The sequence below is a fragment of the Culex pipiens genome, chromosome 1, assembly GCF_016801865.2.
Source record: "Culex pipiens pallens isolate TS chromosome 1, TS_CPP_V2, whole genome shotgun sequence".
Classification (NCBI taxonomy): domain Eukaryota; kingdom Metazoa; phylum Arthropoda; class Insecta; order Diptera; family Culicidae; genus Culex; species Culex pipiens.
The window spans coordinates 59,228,073-59,253,044 of NC_068937.1; the positions used below are offsets into that span (position 1 = coordinate 59,228,073).

Consider the following 24,972-nt stretch of genomic DNA (forward strand, 5'->3'; position numbering starts at 1 on the left):
TGTTCCGAGAAGTTTAGTTTCCGGTCAATCAGCAGGCCGAGGTCCCTGATTGAAGAAACCCTGTCAAGGTCAATGGAGCTGAATGAATACGCGTACACGGTTGGGACAGCTGATCTGGTGAAACTTATGCATTTGCATTTGGCGGGGTTCACTTTCATCCCGTTGAGGTCGCACCATTCGCGGATGGCTTCGATGTCCTGTTGGAGGGCGACGCAGTCGATGACGGAATTGATCTCACGAAAAACCTTCAAATCATCCGCATATAACAGCTTCTGGGACTGGAGACGTTGACAGATGTCGTTAACAAACAAGATAAATATTAGCGGCCCTAGATGGCTCCCTTGCGGCACACCGGATGTGATGGAGAACCTCCTGGAGACAACAGCACCGAGACGCACGTAACCTTGTCTTCCACATAAATACGACGAGAGCCACACAGTCAGCCAGCTAGGAAAACCCAAACGATTAAGTTTTGTTACAGCTAACACATGAGGAACGGTGTCGAACGCCTTGGAAAAATCAAAGTAGATCGTGTCGGTCTGCTTTCGCTTTTCCAGGTTAGCATTCAGCGCGCTGACGTACGCCATCAGGTTCGTAACCGTTGACCGTTTTTTTACGAAACCATGCTGGAAAGTAGACACAATTTCTTGGGCGGCCGAGTACATCCCCTTGTGTATTAGCACTTCGAAGACCTTGGGCAGGCAGGACAGGATGGAGATTGGCCTATAATTCTCCGCATTCAGTGTACTGCCTGATTTATGAATGGGAGTTATTGCTGCCAGCTTCCATTCGTCGGGGAAAACGCCTTCGGACAGGGAGCGGTTGAAGATAGTGCTGATAGGTCTGGCGAATGAACTGGAGAGCTCCTTGATGAACGCAGGCGGAAGTCGATCGGGCCCGGCACCCTTCGCAGGATCGATGGCGTTCAAAGCCGTTTCTACCTCAGCTTGAGTGAAAACTGGCCGAGGGAGGTCGATGTCAAACGTCCGGAGCGTGTCTAGGTAAGTTGCACTAGCAGTAGGCGTCACGGTATCATAAACACTGCTGAAGAAGTCGGCGAAGAAGTTTGCTGCGTCAACTGGATTATCCGCAGAACGGCCGTTGTGCGAGATCTTCGTGGGATCTACACTGGAACGTTTCCTTCCTTTTATGTAGCTCCAGAAAGATGATGGATTGTCCTCAACGTCTGCTTCAACCCGGCTCAGATACTCTCGGTACCGCAAATCTTGTAGTGCTTCGTACTCGGCTTCCAATGTTTCCACAATTGCGTTATTTTCGGGCGTACTGGCTCGAAATAACCTTTTCCGAGCTTTCCGCAGTATGTTCCGACTGTGTCGAAGGTCGGCAGTCCACCAAGGAAGCTTTCCAGTGCGAGTACAAGAAATTCGCCTCGTTGGTACAAATTGCTGTATGAGGTTGTAAACAACATCGTAAAACGTCGCAGTCGAACCGTTTGTGTCTTGATCGCGTAGAAGAGTATCCCAGTCGACGGAGTTGAGCGCTTCAGACACTCGTACGTAGTCGCAGTTACTAAAGTCTGGTTCGAAACCGGGCAGCGGACTTGACTCACTGGCGCCAGCATAGAAGACGGCCTTCAAAACGAACGCTTTGTGGTGTCGGTCAGTTTTCAGAATAGGAGTAGGAGGTTCGATGAGCTCAACGGAGTTCACGTCGTTGACAAAGGCCAGGTCAAGAGTCCTTCCGTTAACATTCGTGAGCGAGCAGACTTGTTGGAGTCCGGTTGAGATGACATTTTCAGTCAGCGCTAACTCTTGCTCAGATGACGCGTTCAGTGGGATCAGGCAGTTCAAGTCGTCGTCAAAGTACCACGAAAGATGAGGCAGGTTGTAGTCACCGGTGACGATGACTGAGTCATCATGCGTAGAAAGGTCCAATAGTTCCTGAACAGCGGCTCCGTGCGAGACATATATGTCAGGGTCACTGTTTGGTCTGATATAGATACAGCAGACGAGGATGTGATGGTTATGGACCTTGACGCGAACCGCGACTTGTTCCAAGTGTTCGTATCCTTCCGAAACCACACGTGTACACGCGTGTACAGGTGAGTTCCTAACGGCGATAAGTACGCCACCTCCTCTTCTACGGTCGCTAGTCCGAGCACTACGATCTTGCCGGAAGATGGTGTAGTTCGGTGACAGCTCAGCATCCACTATGTCGTCACTCAGCCACGTTTCCGTTAACGCGATCACATCGTAGTCACTGCTGGCAAGGGCTAGGAAAAACTGCTTGCTTTTTGAACGCATTCCGCCAGCATTCTGGTAGTAGACAGTGGCGAAACTGGACGATCTGGTACGATTGCCAACCGAGACGTTTTGCTGCAATTGATTGAGATTCAGTGCGGGGCCACATGAACTAGCACTAGAGTACTCGCCTGAGAGTTGAGGTCGGAAGTCCCCGCTACCGTGTCCGTTCACAGGGCCGGGACGTCTCTGTTGGCTCGTTCTTAAACCGATGCTGGAACAGTTGGGTGGCTCGACTGTGTACGGCGGGTGGGGACATTCCTCATTACTTTGCAGCGTGCGTCCCGGCGTCATCGTGTGCGGCATTCTGGAACCGGATGGATTGTCGCGAAGATTTGCTGGGTCTTGATGAAAATGTGGGGGCGTACGTCTCGAGGTCTCGGCGCCGTCAGCTCGATGTGACGACATGGTTTCGTGGATGAGGTTGGTAGCTGAACTGTAGGATGGTTCGAGCTCTGCGTTGGCCGCCGTTAGCGTCAAAATTCTGGAAACCGGGAGATTATCAGGAGGAGAGACGGTTCTTGACGAGATTGTGTACTTGCCTGGTTGAGAGGCCTGGAAGATCCCGCTGTTGACACCGACCACAGGGCCGGGACGACTCAGCCAACAGGAACAGATAGTACGGCAGCATAACGAAGATGGCACACCTGTGGCGGGGCAGCGGGGATCTTCCAAAAGGCCGTAGTACATGCGTCCCGTGGTTGTCAAGTCGATGTCATGCTGGGATGATACAGAATCACTGACGAAATCTCGGAGCACGAACCTGGTCAAAATCGAACTCGCGAATCGCAACACCGGTAGGCCAGGTTTCCGCTTGGAGAGCCACATCTCTTGTTTCATCGGGCAGAAGAACTCGGAACGACACGAACGGCAGCTTGGTCACATCCACATCTTTCTTGACCAGCCTTATCACTTTGGGGGCCACTTCAAGCCCAAGGCACTCCTGAGTCATTTCTGCGATGTCGTCGACGGAATGACTGTGGTGAAGACGGCCCAGGTACATCCAAAACTGCTCACGTTCATCAACCACTGTTTTGATTTCTCGTTGAACAGTACGCGTCCCACAGACGGTCTTCACTTTCTCCCGTGGTGGCTGATGTTGTTCGTATTGTTCATCTTCTCGGAGACGTTTGGAACCCGGCTCATAAGATTGTGACCCCGAGCCAACTATCCCAGCGTAACTGCTCTTCGGACGGTTGTCCAACCGCTTGGATAGCTCAGACACTATGCCGCTTAATTTGTCCACGACCTCAACGAGCTTCGCAGACTCACCTGCGGGGGCAGTGACCTCGTCTGTTTCCATTGCCTGCAGCAGGTTATCGAAACGTCCATTGCAATTGTCGCACAACCAGAACAAGTTGCTGGTGTTTTTCACAATGGCATCGAAAGTCGGTCGATTCAGGCCAGAGATGCAGGACCTGTGGAAGTCCGATTTGCAACAGCGACACGCGATCCTCTCGATCCCGGTGATCTCAGCCTCGCACTTTTTGCAGCTGGGAGCCATCTCGCGAGTGCTACTGGAGCAGGTGTTCTTTCTCCAACAAACGGGTCCGACGGTCACTAATTAACTGCACTCCAACGAATTGTAACGACGGGTACTTTCCGACACGGTTTGAGTGTGGTTAATTTTAGTAAAAAGTAGTGAAAAATAGTAAAAATTGCAAAAAACTATGCACAGCACAGATACTTGATGTAAACAAACGTTAGGGTGATCTTTTTTTTTGGCCACTTGACATGAGAATCTCGATTTTACCAAAAGTTGATAATAGCCCATACCAATGCAATGTTTGCTACAACTTGTCAAAGTAGATTTTAGTCAGAGGCCGTTTGTCACTCTTGCATACACAGTAAAAAATAATGTAAAATTGGAAGCTTTAATTTTGGAAGGTTGAATAATACCTCTTTTATGATGTAATTTTACCTCAATTTAGACTAAAAAAGTGACATTACACCAGAAAAGTGGTAAAATTACACATTTCCAGAGGTAAAATTACACCTTTTTTCTGACATAAAAGATGTACCTACTCCTTCCCAGATGTAATATTACCATGATTTTTTTTCTGTGTACTAATCTACTATTAACATTTTGCAAAATATTTTGAACTCCGGCAACCAAACGCAACCAAACTTTAATGCAGTGTTTCCCAATGTGAGTACTGGGCCCCACTAGTGGAGCCGGACGAGTTCCTGAAATGGCCGTGGGCCCCACACTTGTTGTATGGGAGTGGGGCCTGGGCCAAAAAAGTGTGGGTATCAGTGCTTTAGAGCAATGCACAAAACAGTTGTTTATTTCAAGTTTTTGAAAAATCCATGAAAAATATGTACACATAAAAAGAGTTAATACGTGTGAAAAGCCTGTGCGCAAAATGAATTTTAAAATATTGTATGAATTTGTACGTAATATTACACGCTTAATAATGTAGCCCTACAATATGGAAAACCTACTTGAGAAAAGTGTTAAGATCTTTCTACAGGTTAGTATTTTTGCTGTATAACATTTGTATGTTGATTTTTTGAAGTTATAATAAAAAAAATGCATAACTTTTCAAAAAAAATTCAAACTACTCCTCCTTTTTGAAAATATTGCCAAAAACATCAACTTGAGAAAAATTGAAGAGATTTTTTGCTAAAATCAAACTAAAAACCAGTGCACATCTTTAACATACCAGCCCCACTTCAACGTGAAATAATTGCTCATTCAACATCCTCTTCAAAAGCTACTCACGGCCTAAAACGATTACTCGGCTCCTTTCCAGCCACCCTCATTAAGAATTTATGTATAATCCGGTAAAGGGGCAACCCCTTTTTCACACCTTGACCAGACATCAGCGAAGAGTCTCGGTTTTTTTTCATACTCTTCTGCCCACGTGTCTACCACCACCACATACAGCCTTAAAAATTTGAGAAATGGTCCTCGTAACTTTAAAGTGCCCCCACGGTCCACTTTGCCATACATCCCAGTGGCCACTCACAGCTTGTAACCAACTTCCGACTTTATTGTATTTGCTTAACTTACCCGTTGTTTTCTTCCCTTTACCCTCGCTCAGTTCATCCGCTGATACAAGTGCCGAATCAGCTCGTCGGGGCCCCGCTGGGAACCGATGTCACGCTCATCTGTAACGTCGAGGCGTCCCCGAAAGCAATCAACTACTGGCAGCGGGAAAACGGTGAGTATGGTGAGCTTCATTAGTATAAAAGTATATGTCTACTTTAGAAACAAAGCATCGATTATGTCTAGTGAGCATTGTGAGTATTCAAGCTAATCATTTGCAAATTGTCAATTTGAAAATTATAATTTGCATAAGCTGATGTTTCGCGTTTTTTAAAAGTTGCATTGTCAGAGATGGATTGTTGTTTCCAGAGCACCATCAATTAAATTTTAAAATACGGTCATTTTTGAAAATTCACATACTATTTTTATGGGCTCAGATCATAACAGAGAATAATTAAAATTTTATTGAGAAATCGTCCATTTCCACATCAAACCAACAATTTTGATTGGGCATCGATGAGCATCAATCCCCTCATTCAAACAATTGGTTCGTGGAACCAACTACCTTGACAACAAACGCCATGCCGTGCAGCCTTTGCCTTGCTGCCCAGGACACGTGTACGTACACAATCACTCACACAATAGAGATGATGATTTCACTGTTTTATGCTAAAATCAGACAATACAGCAGCAGAACCGGGTGCGGGCAGTGAGCGGGAAAATTGTTTGCATTGTTTCATGGTTCATACATTTCCCATTACTCTCTTTAGTTCCAATTATAATTATTTATTCAGTGTTGTGAATGGAAATACGTTTAATTGTTTGTTAATCATAATTCGTCCCATGAATGCGCGCACTGACTACAGCTGAATAGTTTTTATGTTCGAAACTGAGTAAAAAGCTATCGTTTGCCCAAAGGCTCAGCAAATAGTACGATTGAGTGATGTGAAAAAATATTTATTCAATCAATTAGGGTTGCAAAAAGTAAATTTAATTGATTTTAATAAATACAAAGTATTTGCAAATGTGAAACTATTGTCTTTCTTGAAATGAAGATTTCAGCATGCGAAAAAACGAAGTTGACTTTATAGCTGTCGGCAACCATTGCTAGTACCAACCACTAATGTCTTCCTTTTTTTATCTACAAGGACTTCGCCGCCCTGGGCTCCTAAGTGTATGAAAGTATGGCACGGAGCGACGGCGCCGAATACCCATATTTACACAAAGAATTTTAGAGCGCCCGCCGCGTGGTTCGAACCGGCGACCTCTGGATTGTGAGTCCAGTGCGCGGTCCGATTGATCCACACGGGCGGGACAATTTTTGATACACACATCGATAAAGTATGCATAGTTTTGAACAGAAAAAATGCACTTTTATTTATTAATAATTTTTAATACAGTACACACTCGATTATCCGGAGTTCCTAACAAACCTTCGAATAATGAAAAGTTCGGATGATCGAGGCTTCGGATAAATGAGTCTGAGCAGTAATGCAAAACTTCAACTATAAAATTTTAGCTCTTTGATGCAATGTGGTGTTTTTTTTATATTTTTGATTGTTAAATTCTATGTTAGTTTTTATGAAATTCAGTCTGTGCGATTTCGGTCGAATACGGTTAACAATAAACAAATAAATTTTGAGGGCCTGTATAGAGCTCAAAGAATTCGAAGTTCAATTCAATTCAATTCAATTTGGTTTTATTGGAGAATAATCAAGATACAATGAGTTATTTTGAAGTGCATAACAGAGTTTTGGAGTTCCTTACAGATGTGTGTTGCATCATAATCCATTTTGGAACAATTATTTCTTTAACTAAGGCACTAGCAAGAGTAAGAAAAAAATATAAAAAAACTTACAGAAATTGCAAAGGAAAGGGGATAGAGGAAGAGAAAGCTTATATCTGGATCACAGGTTATTTATCCTTTGTAGATGTGTTTGATCATCAGTTCCCCAAGGGCCAGGAATTGTTCCGCCTTGTTCCGGCAGCTCCGAAACCGCGTCATCATCTCCCCCGCGAGAGCAAAGAACTCCGGCAGGGTGAAGAGATCTTCCCCGGTGAATTCTTGCTGGGCTGTACTGCCGCTACCAGCAGCGACCACGCTGGTGAACGAACGCCCCCAACCAGGAGGGAACGCTGAGTTTTCCGCTAAAACCGTAAGCTGTCCAGCTGCAGGAACGGCTGCGCTCGTACTTCGCTGAGAAGAGTGGGACGCTGCTGCTTTCTTCTTCCTCTTTTCTGCTCCTCGAGGTAGGCCTAGCGCGCGATGCATCCGCGGTAATTGCCGGTATGGTTGCCGTCACAGTTCGCGCACTTTACGCGCGGCTTGACTTGTTCTGCCTTGTCCCCCAAGTCCGCCTTTCGTGGCAGTGCGCACGCCTCCGAGAGGTGTGACTCACCGCACTTCACGCAGCGGGGCCGGAGGCCGAATTTCTGGCAACGGTGGTATTGCGCTACGTCAGTCGGGTTCTTGGTGTAAAACCGCCAGTTTACCCAAAAACCGTCCAACGTCTTAGTCCGCCGCAGATCTTGGATCTTGACGGTGCCGCGGTCGAAGTACAACAGGTACAGTGTGTGAGTACCTGTTACCGTTGTCTTGCGCGAGAGCACTTTAATCTCCCGCGGTTTTATTCCGGCATCCGAAAGGTGCTTCTTCAGGACAGAAACTGGACGGTCTTGGTAACCCTGTAAGACGACCTTAACAGGGGGCTTCTCGGGGTTGAATGTGTAGAAGTTGGAGTTGCTACGCTTCAATTCTTCATACACCAGGTCGAAATTCTTTTTATTTACCGACTTACCGATTTTCAGACAATACCCGAGGCCTCCCAGCAACTCGTCAACATCGTCCGCCAATGTATCCAAAAACAAAAATTGGAGGTGGTCTACGTTCCGCTGGAGAGTTGTTCTTTTTGGACGTCGGCACTTTTTTCCATGCACGACCATCGTCGCCGGTAGTGTTGTTGTTGTTTTCTTCGTCGTCGCTCAGCATCTGGAACTCATTCCTGATGGGGATATTGGCGGATGTTGATGTGCCACTGGTCGTAGCACCGGAAGTACCTGAACGGGTTCGCACTGGTGATCTCGGAACATATCCGGGATGAAGATACTTTTTGTCGATGCCTTCTGCGCTCACGCTCCCCTGCGCGATGGCGGTCGACACGGCGTCGGTTTGTTTACCTTTTTGCACACGGCCGGTAGACGAACTTCGCGGGTTTTTCGAGGCCGCACTCGAACTGCCACGGCCACGGCCGGCCTCTGGCATGCTGGAGAAGCAAACTCGCGGGTAATCAAAATCAATTACGGCGAAAAAAATCGAAAAAAACGATAGAGCACTGAGCACTTCACTGCTGCTTGCTCTCGTGCGTACACGGAGGTCGCTGAATTCGAAAATTCAATTGTATTTAAACTTAAGATATGGCTTACACGTCAATGATTTCAAATTTAATAGACATTTTTGAAAAAAATACAGGATTCAAAATTCGCAATCTTTTCTGGGATACAAATTTAATATTATTATCAGTCAATTATGTATTTCCTTTCAAAACTCTAATGATCTAAATCATGTACATGGTGGTACCTACGTGAACAATTGTTATTATACTGTATGGTTCATAAATCATCAGAGCATGATAGTTGACGTTATTTTTGCGTTGCAGTAAATAAGCTGGCAAAAAAAAAAAACTTGTTCAACTTTGCAGACTGTTAAAGGGGAACAAAAACTAAACTTTCCATGAAGGCATCACTCAACGGCAGTGACAACAAAAAATAAAAGACATCCCATATTGAAAGCATCCCATTTTACGAAGCCAGAAAAAAAGAGCTGCCCATCGAAATCGATTTCTGATTCTGACCAACCACTTTAACCCTCTTTTCTTTCCATGTATGTATGTGTTTGTGCGTGTGTGTGTGTGTGTGTGTGTGTGTGTGTGTGTGTGTGTGTGTGTACGTGTACGTGTGACGGCAGGCGAGATGATAATCTCCAACGAGCGATACTCGATGAATGAAAACGAAAGCTCAATGTACGCGGTGCAGATGACGCTTGTGATCCGGAAGCTGCACAAGGCCGATATGGGTGGATACAAGTGCATATCGAAAAACAGCATCGGTGACGCCGAGGGGACGATCCGGTTGTACGGTGAGTTTGAACGGAAGCTGTCATTTTGTAAAATGGGTTCTTTGTAAATTCTAAACTCAATGTAAAATTTGCACTAAACTTTTTGTGTTCTTGTTAAAATATTCTTGAATCACCATCATCCCTGATAAAGCTGCATTTCCAAAAGATCTAAATATTCGATATCTATATAGTCGAGAACAGAATACTGATGAAGTCTGCAAGTAGTAGACGAAATACGTATCTGTCAAGATATTAAAAATATATAGCGGAATTAAAAGGAACAACTCGTCTCTTTGTATTCACAGTAATGCATTCTGCTAAAACGCTCATCCAAACCACAATCTAAATATTATCTTTAATAAAACCAGTGTGACTGAACCAAAAATAAACTCTCCATACGCACGCAAACGAGAAATCCGTGAGGTTGGCCCTCCCAATTTAAGTTGTGTGGGACAGAGCTGAAATCGCGCGGAAATCCCTCCCGATTTGCACGGTCTCGAAAATTCACGCATACCATCACAGGAAAATATCGAAATGTTTCAAATTCATTGACCAAGAACGTAAACACTCTGAGGGCAGTTGCATCTCACACGTCAGTGCTGTGCACAAGTATGCGTGCTTAATTTGTATCACCGATCAGCACAAATTCACTTAGCAGTGTGGTGCAAGACTGACATAGCTCAAATAAATGGAAACATTTAAAATTTATCTTTTTGTTTCATTGTTTAATTGTTTAATTGTTTAATTGTTTAATTGTTTATCTTTTTTTGTTTATTTAAAATTTATCTTTTTGTTTCATTGTTTAATTGTTTAATTGTTTAATTGTTTAATTGTTTAATTGTTTAATTGTTTAATTGTTTAATTGTTTAATTGTTTAATTGTTTAATTGTTTAATTGTTTAATTGTTTAATTGTTTAATTGTTTAATTGTTTAATTGTTTAATTGTTTAATTGTTTAATTGTTTAATTGTTTAATTGTTTAATTGTTTAATTGTTTAATTGTTTAATTGTTTAATTGTTTAATTGTTTAATTGTTTAATTGTTTAATTGTTTAATTGTTTAATTGTTTAATTGTTTAATTGTTTAATTGTTTAATTTTGACATTTTGACAATTTGACAATTTGACAATTTGACAATTTGACAATTTGACAATTTGACAATTTGACAATTTGACAATTTGACAATTTGACAATTTGACAATTTGACAATTTGACAATTTGACAATTTGACAATTTGACAATTTGACAATTTGACAATTTGACAATTTGACAATTTGACAATTTGACGATTTGACAATTTGACAATTTGACAATTTGACAATTTGACAATTTGACAATTTGACAATTTGACAATTTGACAATTTGACAATTTGACAATTTGACAATTTGACAATTTGACAATTTGACAATTTGACAATTTGACAATTTGACAATTTGACAATTTGACAATTTGACAATTTGACAATTTGACAATTTGACAATTTGACAATTTGACAATTTGACAATTTGACAATTTGACAATTTGACAATTTGACAATTTGACAATTTGACAATTTGACAATTTGACAATTTGACAATTTGACAATTTGACAATTTGACAATTTGTCAATTTGACAATTTGACAATTTGACAATTTGACAATTTGACAATTTGACAATTTGACAATTTGACAATTTGACAATTTGACAATTTGACAATTTGACAATTTGACAATTTGACAATTTGACATTTTGACAATTTGACAATTTGACAATTTGACAATTTGACAATTTGACAATTTGACAATTTGACAATTTGACAATTTGACAATTTGACAATTTGACAATTTGACAATTTGACAATTTGACAATTTGACAATTTGACAATTTGACAATTTGTCAATTTGTCAATTTGACAATTTGACAATTTGACAATTTGACAATTTGACAATTTGACAATTTGACAATTTGACAATTTGACAATTTGACAATTTGACAATTTGACAATTTGACAATTTGACAATTTGACAATTTGACAATTTGACAATTTGACAATTTGACAATTTGACAATTTGACAATTTGACAATTTGACAATTTGACAATTTGACAATTTGACAATTTGACAATTTGACAATTTGACAATTTGACAATTTGACAATTTGACAATTTGATAATTTGACAATTTGACAATTTGACAATTTGACAATTTGACAATTTGACAATTTGACAATTTGACAATTTGACAATTTGACAATTTGACAATTTTACAATTTTACAATTTGACAATTTGACAATTTGACAATTTGACAATTTGACAATTTTACAATTTTACAATTTGACAATTTGACAATTTGACAATTTGACAATTTGACAATTTGACAATTTGACAATTTGACAATTTGACAATTTGACAATTTGACAATTTGACAATTTGACAATTTGACAATTTGACAATTTTACAATTTTAAAATTTTACAATTTTACAATTTTACAATTTGACAATTTTACAATTTTACAATTTTACAATTTGACAATTTGACAATTTGACAATTTGACAATTTGACAATTTGACGATTTGACAATTTGACAATTTGACAATTTGACAATTTGACAATTTGACAATTTGACAATTTGACAATTTGACAATTTGACAATTTGACAATTTGACAATTTGACAATTTGACAATTTGACAATTTGACAATTTGACAATTTGACAATTTGACAATTTGACAATTTGACAATTTGACAATTTGACAATTTGACAATTTGACAATTTGACAATTTGACAATTTGACAATTTGACAATTTGACAATTTGACAATTTGACAATTTGACAATTTGACAATTTGACAATTTGACAATTTGACAATTTGACAATTTGACAATTTGACAATTTGACAATTTGACAATTTGACAATTTGACAATTTGACGATTTGACAATTTGACAATTTGACAATTTGACAATTTGACAATTTGACAATTTGACAATTTGACAATTTGTCAATTTGACAATTTGACAATTTGACAATTTGACAATTTGACAATTTGACAATTTGACAATTTGACAATTTGACAATTTGACAATTTGACAATTTGACAATTTGACAATTTGACAATTTGACAATTTGACAATTTGACAATTTGACAATTTGACAATTTGACAATTTGACAATTTGACAATTTGACAATTTGACAATTTGACAATTTGACAATTTGACAATTTGATAATTTGACAATTTGACAATTTGACAATTTGACAATTTGACAATTTGACAATTTGACAATTTGACAATTTGACAATTTGACAATTTGACAATTTGACAATTTGACAATTGACAATTTTTCACATTTTTACATTTTTACATTTTTACATTTTTACATTTTTACATTTTTACATTTTTACATTTTTACATTTTTACATTTTTACATTTTTACATTTTTACATTTTTACATTTTTACATTTTTACATTTTTACATTTTTACATTTTTACATTTTTACATTTTTACATTTTTACATTTTTACATTTTTACATTTTTACATTTTTACATTTTTACATTTTTACATTTTTACATTTTTACATTTTTACATTTTTACATTTTTACATTTTTACATTTTTACATTTTTACATTTTTACATTTTTACATTTTTACATTTTTACATTTTTACATTTTTACATTTTTACATTTTACATTTTTACATTTTTACATTTTTACATTTTTACATTTTTACATTTTTACATTTTTACATTTTTACATTTTTACATTTTTACATTTTTACATTTTTACATTTTTACATTTTTACATTTTTACATTTTTACATTTTTACATTTTTACATTTTTACATTTTTACATTTTTACATTTTTACATTTTTACATTTTTACATTTTTACATTTTTACATTTTTACATTTTTACATTTTTACATTTTTACATTTTTACATTTTTACATTTTTACATTTTTACATTTTTACATTTTTACATTTTTACATTTTTACATTTTTACATTTTTACATTTTTACATTTTTACATTTTTACATTTTTACATTTTTACATTTTTACATTTTTACATTTTTACATTTTTACATTTTTACATTTTTACATTTTTACATTTTTACATTTTTACATTTTTACATTTTTACATTTTTACATTTTTACATTTTTACATTTTTACATTTTTACATTTTTACATTTTTACATTTTTACATTTTTACATTATTACATTTTTACATTTTAACATTTTAACATTTTAACATTTTTACATTTTTAAATTTTTACATTTTTACATTTTTACATTTTAACATTTTAACATTTTAACATTTTAACATTTTAACATTTTAACATTTTAACATTTTAACATTTTAACATTTTAACATTTTAACATTTTAACATTTTAACATTTTAACATTTTAACATTTTAACATTTTAACATTTTAACATTTTAACATTTTAACATTTTAACATTTTAACATTTTAACATTTTAACATTTTAACATTTTAACATTTTAACATTTTAACATTTTAACATTTTAACATTTTAACATTTTAACATTTTAACATTTTAACATTTTAACATTTTAACATTTTAACATTTTAACATTTAAACATTTTAACATTTTAACATTTTAACATTTTAACATTTTAACATTTTAACATTTTAACATTTTAACATTTTAACATTTTAACATTTTAACATTTTAACATTTTAACATTTTAACATTTTAACATTTTAACATTTTAACATTTTAACATTTTAACATTTTAACATTTTAACATTTTAACATTTTAACATTTTAACATTTTAACATTTTAACATTTTAACATTTTAACATTTTAACATTTTAACATTTTAACATTTTAACATTTTAACATTATATTATTTTAACATTTTAACATTTTAACATTTTAACATTTTAACATTTTAACATTTTAACATTTTAACATTTTAACATTTTAACATTTTAACATTTTAACATTTTAACATTTTAACATTTTAACATTTTAACATTTTAACAATTCAACTTACTTGATTTTTGAAATTTCTATAATAATTAAAATGCAAATTTCAATACTTTTCTTATTGTGATTTAAGAACAGTAACAGTGCTGTCTTCAGCACCAAAGTAGGTTATTTTGAAAGGTATGAGCAATTTTCGTCCCCATTATTTGCTTCTTTTAGTTTTTTTTTGTAAGGATTATTTAACAATTAGTTCAGTAAAAATCGTTCTAAAAATTAATACAAATTTTGACCATTCTCGATTTTTTAGGTCCAATATTTTTGGTAATGGAATCCGAACATTCCATGAAACATTTTCTTTTATTGCAAAAATCTGTTTTACCTTTTAGAATTCAAATACTTGAGCAGCGCTTTCATCTTTTGTGTTTTGACAGTTCTCTCAGTGAGTGGAGATTTCGACTGAACAAAGACCAACTTTTTTTGCACGCCGGACCGGGAAAATTCTCGATAATTCCTTAAATTTCGCAGAATAATTGGCTAGAAAACGATTTGAATTTAAAGGTTTTATCTTCACCAGAGCATTGGCCACACAATGCATGCAAAGAGGTAAGTTAAAAAGGAATAAGTCCTCATTTTTTAGAATCACAGGTGTGATCTCATTCATTTCAGCTTCTCGTTTTGTTTGGTGAAACCTCGACGGAATCCGAGATGTCTACTTTGGCGGATGTGCCGTGGTCAAGTCGGTTCCGGTCATGCGGGAAATCGGCTCCGATTACGACGTCATTTCGGGAGCGGCATCACAACTGGCTGGATCCCCACAAGGCCAAAACCGTTGACACACTACGCACGAGATAGCAGCTTGCAGAAAAGTGTTCAAAAAGTGAAAAAAATGCTGTTCTGTGTTTGTTGTGAGAGATTGTGAAAAATAAAAATCTTGTGGGCTGAAATTTGTTTTTGCTTTTTGTGAAAGGAGGAAGCCATTTTGTATGCTAGTGCGCACTAATACACATGCACGCACTGAAAACATCACCAATACACTCACAAATGGTTGTCGCGAATGTTACCAATACATGTGCAAGGGCATGGATGTGTGCGTTGATTTGATTTCTTTGGGCCTGAAATATTTCTTGCGTTTTTCCCTCAAGCAGTTTGAGAGGGAGATCTCGCCTGTCCGTGCATGGTGACAATTCCCTCTCAACGCGGGAGGGATTCCTCACAATTTTCCCCCGATCTCGGTTGCGTGCGGTTATTCTGTACTAACCAAGAAAATGATGACAACCAATGGCTCCAGTACTCTGGCGGCGACACCAAGGGAACAATAAAAAAGAAATTTGTTCATGAATAATTCTACCGCACAACGGATGGTCCCGGAAAAGGTTTGCGACGACTAAAAACGTCGTCTGCAGCATGAAGGAGATTATGGACCGAAAGCAAGGTTTCCCCTAACATTAAAAGTAATATGTAACGATGATATACAGGTTAGTTCAAGTGGCGGGAGAATCCAAAGGTTGCGAATAATGGTGGAACAAATTGACCCGGGGATTTAGAGATTATTTATTTGAATGAATGGGAGCAATTCTCCATGAACTCGAAATTTTATTTCGAACTTTAAATGTGGCTTCACTCTGATCAAAAATGCCATTTTGCTTGATTGGTCCGTACATACAATACTCAATACTTCATACACAAATGATATGTGAATATTCAAAAATTTTAACTTCGTGAAGGAGCTTGATGATCGATTTGGTGTCTTTGGCAAAGTTGTATAACTAAGATTAGGACTATTCAGAAAAAATGTTACAATCTGAAAATATCTAACCATGACTCTACATCATTCTAAAAACGATGGGGATTAAATTTGGAATCAAAAGTACTCCATAATAATCTTAAAAAAAGGTTTTCGAGGTATTCGATTTTCCAGGAAAAAAAACAGCTTGAAAAACATTGCAAACTCGCTCTTTTTGTTTTTTAGCCTCATAAAAATAAAATTAAAACAATAAAGTTTTGAAATGTCTACAATATCGACGATTCGGAAACTGATGGATGAACGGAAAACGGACATATTTGAAATTTACAAATTAAATGTATGACTTATATTTGAAAACAAAAGGCCAAACATTCTACCCCCTTTAAAAATGAGTCGTTAACAAACCGTATTTCAATGTATTTTTTGGAAAAAGATAATATTTTTTTACAAATCATACATTTTTTAACATTGGAATCGGATAATGTCATTTGTAAATAAAGTACTCTTTGAGGGACACTTAGACATGCCTACTACGAAGTCTCAGTCAATTAAATTAATACAACATCTAAAATCTAATGTAATCAGCGGATTTCGTGGATAATTGTTCGGTTGGCGATTTATTTTATTTGTATGGAAATTGTCCACGATGGGGGGGAGGGGTTGAGATTTCCAAAAAAGTGTCAACGTGGTTTGTGGATGGTCCCATAACTGAATTTACATTTTTTTTAGAAATTTCTATTCTGTTTATACCATGCCTTCCACGAAATTTCCTTTTGCTTTAAACTTCCTGAGCCATAACAAGAATTCTAGCCTTCTTCCCAGCTCAACCTGCACGATTAAAAGCAATGTTCCCAGTGTAAAAGCACATAAAAATATTAAAAATCATCCAGCTAGCATTTTCCTCGTATTATGGTTCACCATTGTACTAACCGCGACTAGGTTGAACCACTTTTGAAAGTATGCATATGTGGCACCTCCCCCTCTACTACTGAATTCTTTTTTTCGCGTTCCCTGATGGTGCATTTTGATGTTATTTTTTGTGTTGGAAAACTGCAGCGAACAAAAAAAAACACCGATTCTTGTCATGACAATATAGGTAACAGTTATGCTCCCATTGTGCTCCTACTCCAAACAGAGAGCAGCGGCGGCGGTGAACAAAACAAACAATCCGCGCTGAATGCAAAGGCATTAACATTCCAGAAATTAATTCTACTATCCCATTCACAATAACGGGTGAGCCGTTGGTTGGGTTTATAATGGAGCCCAGTTTGCTAGCGTGCCCAAGTGTCATGGTGATGATGGTGATGATGGTGACGATCGCCACGTGGGCGGTGGAGGGACAGCATGAAGTTCCCATTGTTTTCAGTTCATGATTCCACAAACAAACACACACACATGTTCCCTCATTCAAACACTGCTGGAAGCACGCAATCACAATTCGTTGAAACAGCAGATTATAAAACTCGACTCCACTTCACACACGGAATTGCGTTGTCTGTGCAAAAATGGGGTGCTATTAGGTTAATTTCTTCCTCTAATAAAGGGATATTTCTGTACCCGGTTTTCTTTTACTCACCTGCAACCCCACCAAACAGAGATGGAGCTCCAGAAAAAGACTAAAACTGCACATAGACTGAACAGCGTTGAGGACACATCGAATGATGTAAGTTGTTCCCTGATTATTTTATTTATATGATTTATTTTTAAAGTTTGTTTTATTTATCAATAATCATCACGTTGTCATGTTTAAAAACCTGTTGGTGCAGATGCATTAAAAAGTAGGAATCTGCTACACGGAAAGGGGATCCATCGCCAAAACGCGATAAAGTTCGCTCACCCCGCAGAACCTGTCAAAAAATCTACTGGTTTAGTAACACTTTTCACTGTTTGGAGGATCAGTTTCGTTAGAATCAGCGATTATTTACGCTTCAGCGATTTTTTTTTCTGCGGCTACGCTAAAAGCAGCGAAAAATTGTGCTAGTTTTTGTGCTGTCAAATATTTTGACATTGATTAGCGAAAACAAACCAGCAGACTATGATTTTGATTTTACTTAGCTGCTGGTTTTAGCCAAAAAATGGCGAATATCATCAAATACAAATCAGGAAAATCTCTTTGCTGATTTGGCGATGGATTTCCTTTCCGTGTATAAATGAAAATTGATTGAAGCACGTCCTGTGCTCTAGGCCCAAATATGGGCATAGTGTATGATACGAAGTGAAAATTCTAGCAAACATAAGTCTCAAGTCAAGAAATTGTTACCAACATTAACCCATGAAAAATACATCCAACAGGAAATCAACTCCACGCCAAACGTTGACCAACCCGAAGAGACGAACAAGATCCACAAAAACGGACGCCTTTACAAGGGTCTGCAGGGCAGCGAACACGATCTGATGAGCTCCTCGGGTGCGACCGGAATCGTGGTCAGTGCCCATCGTGGTGGCTTTGGGCTGTTCCAATCGATGCCACGCCATCTCCACCATCGACCACATCAATCATCGACTGGCTGGTCTGGCGAGGCCAAGCTGCTAATTGTCCTGCTCGTGCATCTACGCCAGCTGTTGGCCCGATGGTTGCTCCGGCTGGTTCGGCTTACCCGGAGGAAGGTCCTCCAAGCCACCATGGCCATCCAGTTCCAACATCCGACGCCCTCGCCGTGTTCGTCCCCGGTACTGTTACACTCATCGTTGTGATTTATGCTGTTATTTCTGCTGCTAGATGTGCGACTGAGCATTGTTTAAAGCTGCTAGTTGTTTGGATGAGATGGGTTATGTGTGTAGTAAGTATTAAGCAATTTTAAAAATATATTTACGATATTTGAATTCTTTTAAGTGGCGAAAAATTGCATTACAGGCACGGTGTATTATTTCTAATACATTTAGAGTGAAAAATCGACAGTTTAATTCGTCGCTTGTGTGCTTTCTTGTGACACGTGACAAATTTTATGGATGACGCCTTATGAGATTTGGGCTATATAAAAATAAAAACTTCGTAATTTCCAAAAAATACCAAACATTTACCAAAAAAAAATCCGCTCATTTGATACCACAAAAATATGACTATCGAAATGTATAAAATATTTCCGGTCATTTGTACCCACATTGAAAAAAAACTGAAATTTTGATAATTCTTTCGAACGCAGTTTTGTAAATAGAGTTTATTATTTTCCAGTATTTTCAATTTTTTAGTATTTTCGAAAATCATGAAAAAAAACCCGATCATTTGAAACAAAATTTTTAGTGTTCTTCCGAAAATATATAGTCATGTGAAATGTTTTAGTATACTTAAAATAGTAGTTTATGCAACAAGTTGCAAAATAGTAGTTTATGCAACAAGTTGCAAAAAGAAGATTTTTTCATCACGAGTTGTACATTTATCCAACGAGGTTTGCCGAGTTGGATAAATACAACGAGTGCTGAAAAAATCAAGTTTTGCAACGAGTTGCTTACAACATTTTTTGCAATTCCGAAAAACGCTTATTTAATGGAATTTTATGTCAAACATTCATGTGTTTAGTAAATTCATCGTTCAAAACAAAACAATATTGAAAAATGTTACTTTTCGATACTAGTGCTGAAAAGTTCAACTTTTCAACACCCATTTCAGTGCTGAAAAGTAGAACTTTTCAGCACTGTTATTGAAAGGTATTAATTTTCCATTCTGTTATTTTTGGTAGGGAAAAGTAGGCCGTTTCGTTTCTCCAGAAGGGCAGGAAAAGTTGACAGTTTCACAGTGGAATTGCAAAAATAGGATTTTTTCAGCACGAGTCGTACATTTATCCAACGAGGTTCACCAAGTTGGATAAATACGACGAGTGCTGAAAAAATCAAGTTTTGCAACGAGTTCCATACAACATTTTTTGCAATTTCGAAATACACCCATTGAGTGCAATTTTAAGTCAAATTTTCATGTATTTTGTCAATAAATCGTTTAAATCAAAAAAATGTTGAAAAGTGTTACTTTTCGAAACAAGTGCTGAAAAGTTCAACTTTTCAGCACCCATTTCAGTGTTGAAAAGTAGAACTTTTCAGCATTTATTTTGAAAAGTGTTGCTATTCGATTCTGTTATTTTTGGTACATAAAGTAGGCTATTTCGTCGTTCAAGAATGACAGGAAAAGTAAGTAGTTTCACGACGGAATTGCAAAAATGTATGTTAAACTTTCTAAATGTATGACAAAATTTCGATCATTTAATACCCGTATTGCAATAACAATACTATTAAATATTTCAAAATTCCAAAAAAATACGTATTTTTGAGAAAATTTTCAATAATTATAATTACAATGGATAACTGACCCCAAGTAACAAACGATTTGCCTAATACTCTTCACAAGTTTTATTAAAGCTTTGGAAAATGTTACCAAGTTTTATAACAACTTTGAATTATCCTATCAAGTTCTATCATCGCTTTTCTTTCAAGATATCTTGAAAACTTTTCTAGTAGGTTTTCAAGACTGTCGGAACAGTTTTATTTATTAGTTTAAATAAGATTTTCAAGCATTCTTCTAGTGACTCAAATAAAACCATCTTAAAACCAATTGTGCTAGTAGTTGCATGTTCCAAAACCGTAGGACTTTAGCTGTCAAAAGCAACATTTCAATCATGGAGCAGCAGCAGCAGCGCAGTTGCAGGAGACATTTTGTGTGAATTTACAGATTATGAAATAAAAATTCCGTTACCATTATTGTTGCTATCTCTGTGAAAACCATTTAAAGCGAAAAGTGATTTGTTTGCGGTTAAAATTATTCAAGGAGCAGTCGAACCATGCCGTCTCTAGTTTGTGATTTTTTCTGAGGATTGAAGAAAATTAGTGTTGTGCAATGTCTATGCTGATTCGTAATCCATCATTGGATGAAAACTAACGAGGCAGCAAATGTGTTTTTTTTTAAATTATTAACTTGACTAGCGTTCAAATTAACTATTTCAACTTCCAAAACGGCATTTTCTTGTCCAAGAATAAGTTGATTTGTTCAAGAATGTTTTAAATTCACAACGGCTTCCTGAAGATAAGATTAAAACTCTTCAGTTTTAGAAATGGCTTAATTAAAACCATGAATATTTTGTTGCATGTATTGCTACGCTCAGTTTGTTCAGTGCAGTTTAGAGGTTAGGTGATCGATTAATAAGAGAATAAAAAGTGTTATTTGTGATTATTTTTTCTGTGGCGGATGAAACCTATGACAAACGTTGTAAATGTGTATGTGAAATAAAGAAAAAGTGACGAAAACCATGATCATGTTCATGATAAAGTGAAATATAGAATATGTGACGAAATAAAGCCAAACCAAATAATTGACACTTTGGAATACGTTTTGTCATGTAGTATGTTTTTCCGCAGTATTGTTAATGTTATATGAATAAAAAACAGAGCTATTATTGTGTTTATTTATTTAGAGAGAAAATTATGATCAAATCTACAGCAACAATCAAAAAGGGCGCATGCAAATTTGGAACAATTATTATTAAAGTTCTTAGACAACAGGTAACTACTCATCTAAATCCCCTTTGCGGAAGAAAGCTGGAGAGGATTGCTGTTGTTTGAGTGTCCGAGTAATGTGAACCTGAAAATTAGCTACACAGTCGAAATTTTTGTCCACCCTTTTCCCGTGTTGGTCCAGAAATTTTCACTACCCGGATCTATTTTCCACCATCGATACAAGCATGCGCTACGGCCAGTGCAACGTGTGATTTAGCCTTGGTTAAAGCAATATCAAGTCTTTCACAAGTCCTACAGTTCTTCAGAAGTCCCCACCAAGAGCATGCTTAGAATAATTACATTTAACATGGTTTTAATCAAGAAAAGAATGGTTTAACGATTTTCGCCATATTGAGAGGCAAGAAATTGGGCAAAAAATCGCAGCCATGTTGAATATTTGAGAGATATCAGAAATTAAACGTATTTTGGCATGAAAATCTTGTAGGTTATTTAAAGATTCAACAAGGCGAGCAGTATTTTTTCGAGGCATCTTGAAAAATTATTCGATCATTTTTTAATGGCATGAACTTTTTGGATATGTTCACTAAATTATGCATGTTTTATTTTTCAATATAGCATTTTCCTTGTAAATTTTTGTCTTGTATAATTTTCTAATACTTGTTTATCAAGTAGGGTACACCATAAGACAGAATGGTTTTGATGATAATATTTTTGAATTCAATAAGATCTAGTTAAGGCACGTTTGGTTTTCTTCAAGAGCTGTTCCATTTATATCTTGATTTATTTCAGTCGCTAAGAAGTCTTCCAGGATACTCCAAAACCATTTATCATTTACACAAGATTTATTTAATTCAGCAAGAGTCTTTGAAGACATTGCTAAAACTTATCTGCTAGATTATATCGTTTTAAAACATCCTTGAAAATTGATCTTCATAACCTCCTAAAATAGTCCACTTTGCACTTAACTCAGCTTTAACTCGTGTTTAATACAGCATGTAGGACTAAAATGTTTTATAACCATTTTTGGCCAACGACTCTTAATAATCTCTTCTAGATCGTTTTAAAACTTAAATTGTTACTTGGGACACTATCCCGATCTTAAAACACTATAATTTTTTGAAGTTTGTTTGATTTTTCATAGGATTATAGCCAATGTTTCTCATATAGCCAAAATTCGTGTTAGCAACCTGGTGGAAAATGGTGGATTTTCCGACGACGTAATTCCGTGTTTTTAAGAAATTTCAACTGAAAATCAAGTTCTTCGATCCAAAGGAACCCAAAAATGTGTTATATTCACCCCAAAATGTATATTTAGCGAATCTTTGGTGATTTAGCTAAATTGACAGTTTACAGAATAAAGTTTAGATAAGTTAAGAACTTAAGAACTTAGAACTTAAAGAACTTTATATTTAATCCCAATTCTTTTCTAAATTAGTCAAAGATGACTATTTTGGGTTGGGTCACTGGAATAATTGTGATTTATTTTTTTATTTAATTTCTTTTTGTTTATATTTCGAAAGGTGAAAAAACTTGTTATTATCGTGTTTAGATTTTTTCAAAGTATTTGTTATGAAATTTTTGATAAAAATCATTTTTTTTTCATGAGGTTTTTTTGTGGCAAAATGTAGGATGGTGGGGCAGTTGCCCCATCCTGTGCACGCTAGTGGTCATGAGTTTCTGAAGAAAATGTTGTATTATGTTTTAGTCAAACTTTCTTTTTCCGCATGTTCCATCACAAAATGTGTAAAGTGTGCAAGGGCTGCACAAACTTTGTTTTTGCCTACTGTAGATTTGTCGGAAATATTACTAAATGCGACATTACATTCCAAAACCATCCTGCCAAAAAAATCTAACATTATTCTTGAACATAACTTTTAAACCATTTAACCCATATTGCAATAACCACTTTTGCATCCGACCCTACATAAAATGAAATACAAACACACACACACACACACACACACACACACACACACACTGTTTATTGCTCACCCAATGGAGCAGTGGTATGTAGTAGTGGCAAACCGTAACGAGCAAATGAAGTGGAAAACTTTTTAAAACCACCGCAATGCATCCTATGTGGCCTGCCGACAGTAGTGCAGCCAGCAACATGGTTGAAGTTTGTACGCAAATTACGTGGCAATTGGTATTTAAATTCTACCCGGTCGACGTTCTGTTCGTTCTTCATGGACCTCCCTCTGTACGGGTTGAGGTGGCATGTGCAAATAAGGGCCATCATCAGCTGCAGCCTGGCCTAGCCAGCAAATACCACAAAACCGGGTGCGAGTGGTGAAAAACTCAAACAGTAATTTAAAACTGCTATTATTTGATTAAAATCAAATAATGAGAAAATGCTTTCGAGTTTTTCATTGCTTTAAAGAAAAATGCAGAGCACCACGTACTATGAACAGTTTCCTTAAAATATATATTTTTTAAACACTAAGCGACTCAAGACTCCAACCAAAAAAAATCCCATTCATTAAACTTTTCCCTTTACCACCCCTCCCATTCCAGCTTCCGTACGTCACTCAAGTTCTACGATCGCCGACAAATTGAAAGTGGCACGGCAGAGGGAAAAAGTCCATCACTCATCACGGTCCTGTCTTTGCCCACGCTGCAGTTCGTCCCAAAGTGGGATTGGCAGCAGTGGCTTGACAGCGGTTCTCCATGACTCTTTTGCTGGGTTGCTTCTTTGTGCTCAATCTCAACACGTGATGGCTACCCCGTGAAGGGAGGTTCCACCACGTGCGGAGCCACGTGTGTATATTTTAAATGCATAAGTGCCAAAAGTTATCGAATAATAAACTGCAAACAGCGTCGAAAAAGTGCGCAAAAAGCACAAATAAACACTAATTAAATAGAAGAAGAAGATCGTCAAATCCATACACACACGTTGATAATAGTTATAATCATACCCTCATAGCTGCTGATGGAAAATTGCAACACTATATGAATTATTTCGATTCCAAAACCGAGAAGATGGTTGAGCAAAAATGCATAAATTTTTATTATGAATAAAAATGTGGCGCTTATTGTTGAAATGTGGAAAGATAGAATTATGGATAAAAACATAGTAAACAACATGTGACGTAACGTCAAGTGAATGAAATCGTCAAACAAGGCACAACACAACTCATCAACCGTAGATAAACAAATAATATCGATAACGCAAGCAACAAAACTATTAGCCAATTTACTTAAGGTGAAACCAACTTTGCAACATAAGTAATAATATGCTGCATTCTATGAACTAAAAAAGGTAAAAAAATACAAATGTGGTGCATACAATAAACAAGGAGTACATAAATCATTTAGCAAGGGAGTAATTGACGCTATGAAGTGTAACTACTAAAACAGTTATAGGGCTATGGCTACTAGTATTGTAAATATAAGTAATTTTAAGAATATGAAAAAGAAATAAGACCGATATCACTAATTATGGAATAAAACAATTGAAAAGTTTACAGTTCATATTTTTCTTACTGCAT

General features: G+C 36.7%; 1 protein-coding gene across 4 annotated transcripts in view; it reads left to right on the forward strand.

Annotated features, from left to right (window-relative positions):
- LOC120420403 (hemicentin-2-like) overlaps positions 1 to 24,296 on the forward strand; it is a 72,522-nt gene extending 48,226 nt beyond the window's left edge. For 2 of the 4 annotated variants that reach the window (XM_039583412.2, XM_039583414.2), the window contains exons 8-12: positions 5,309 to 5,437; positions 9,218 to 9,388; positions 17,641 to 17,708; positions 18,338 to 18,825; positions 23,999 to 24,296. In XM_039583412.2, the coding sequence (XP_039439346.1) occupies positions 5,309 to 5,437; positions 9,218 to 9,388; positions 17,641 to 17,708; positions 18,338 to 18,739 (770 nt within the window). In that variant the 3' untranslated portion in view covers positions 18,740 to 18,825; positions 23,999 to 24,296. The remainder of the gene's footprint in view (positions 1 to 5,308; positions 5,438 to 9,217; positions 9,389 to 17,640; positions 17,709 to 18,337; positions 18,826 to 23,998) is intronic. The other 2 variants (XM_039583413.2, XM_039583415.2) reach the window with 1 other exon arrangement.
- The last annotated feature ends 676 nt before the right edge of the window (positions 24,297 to 24,972 follow it).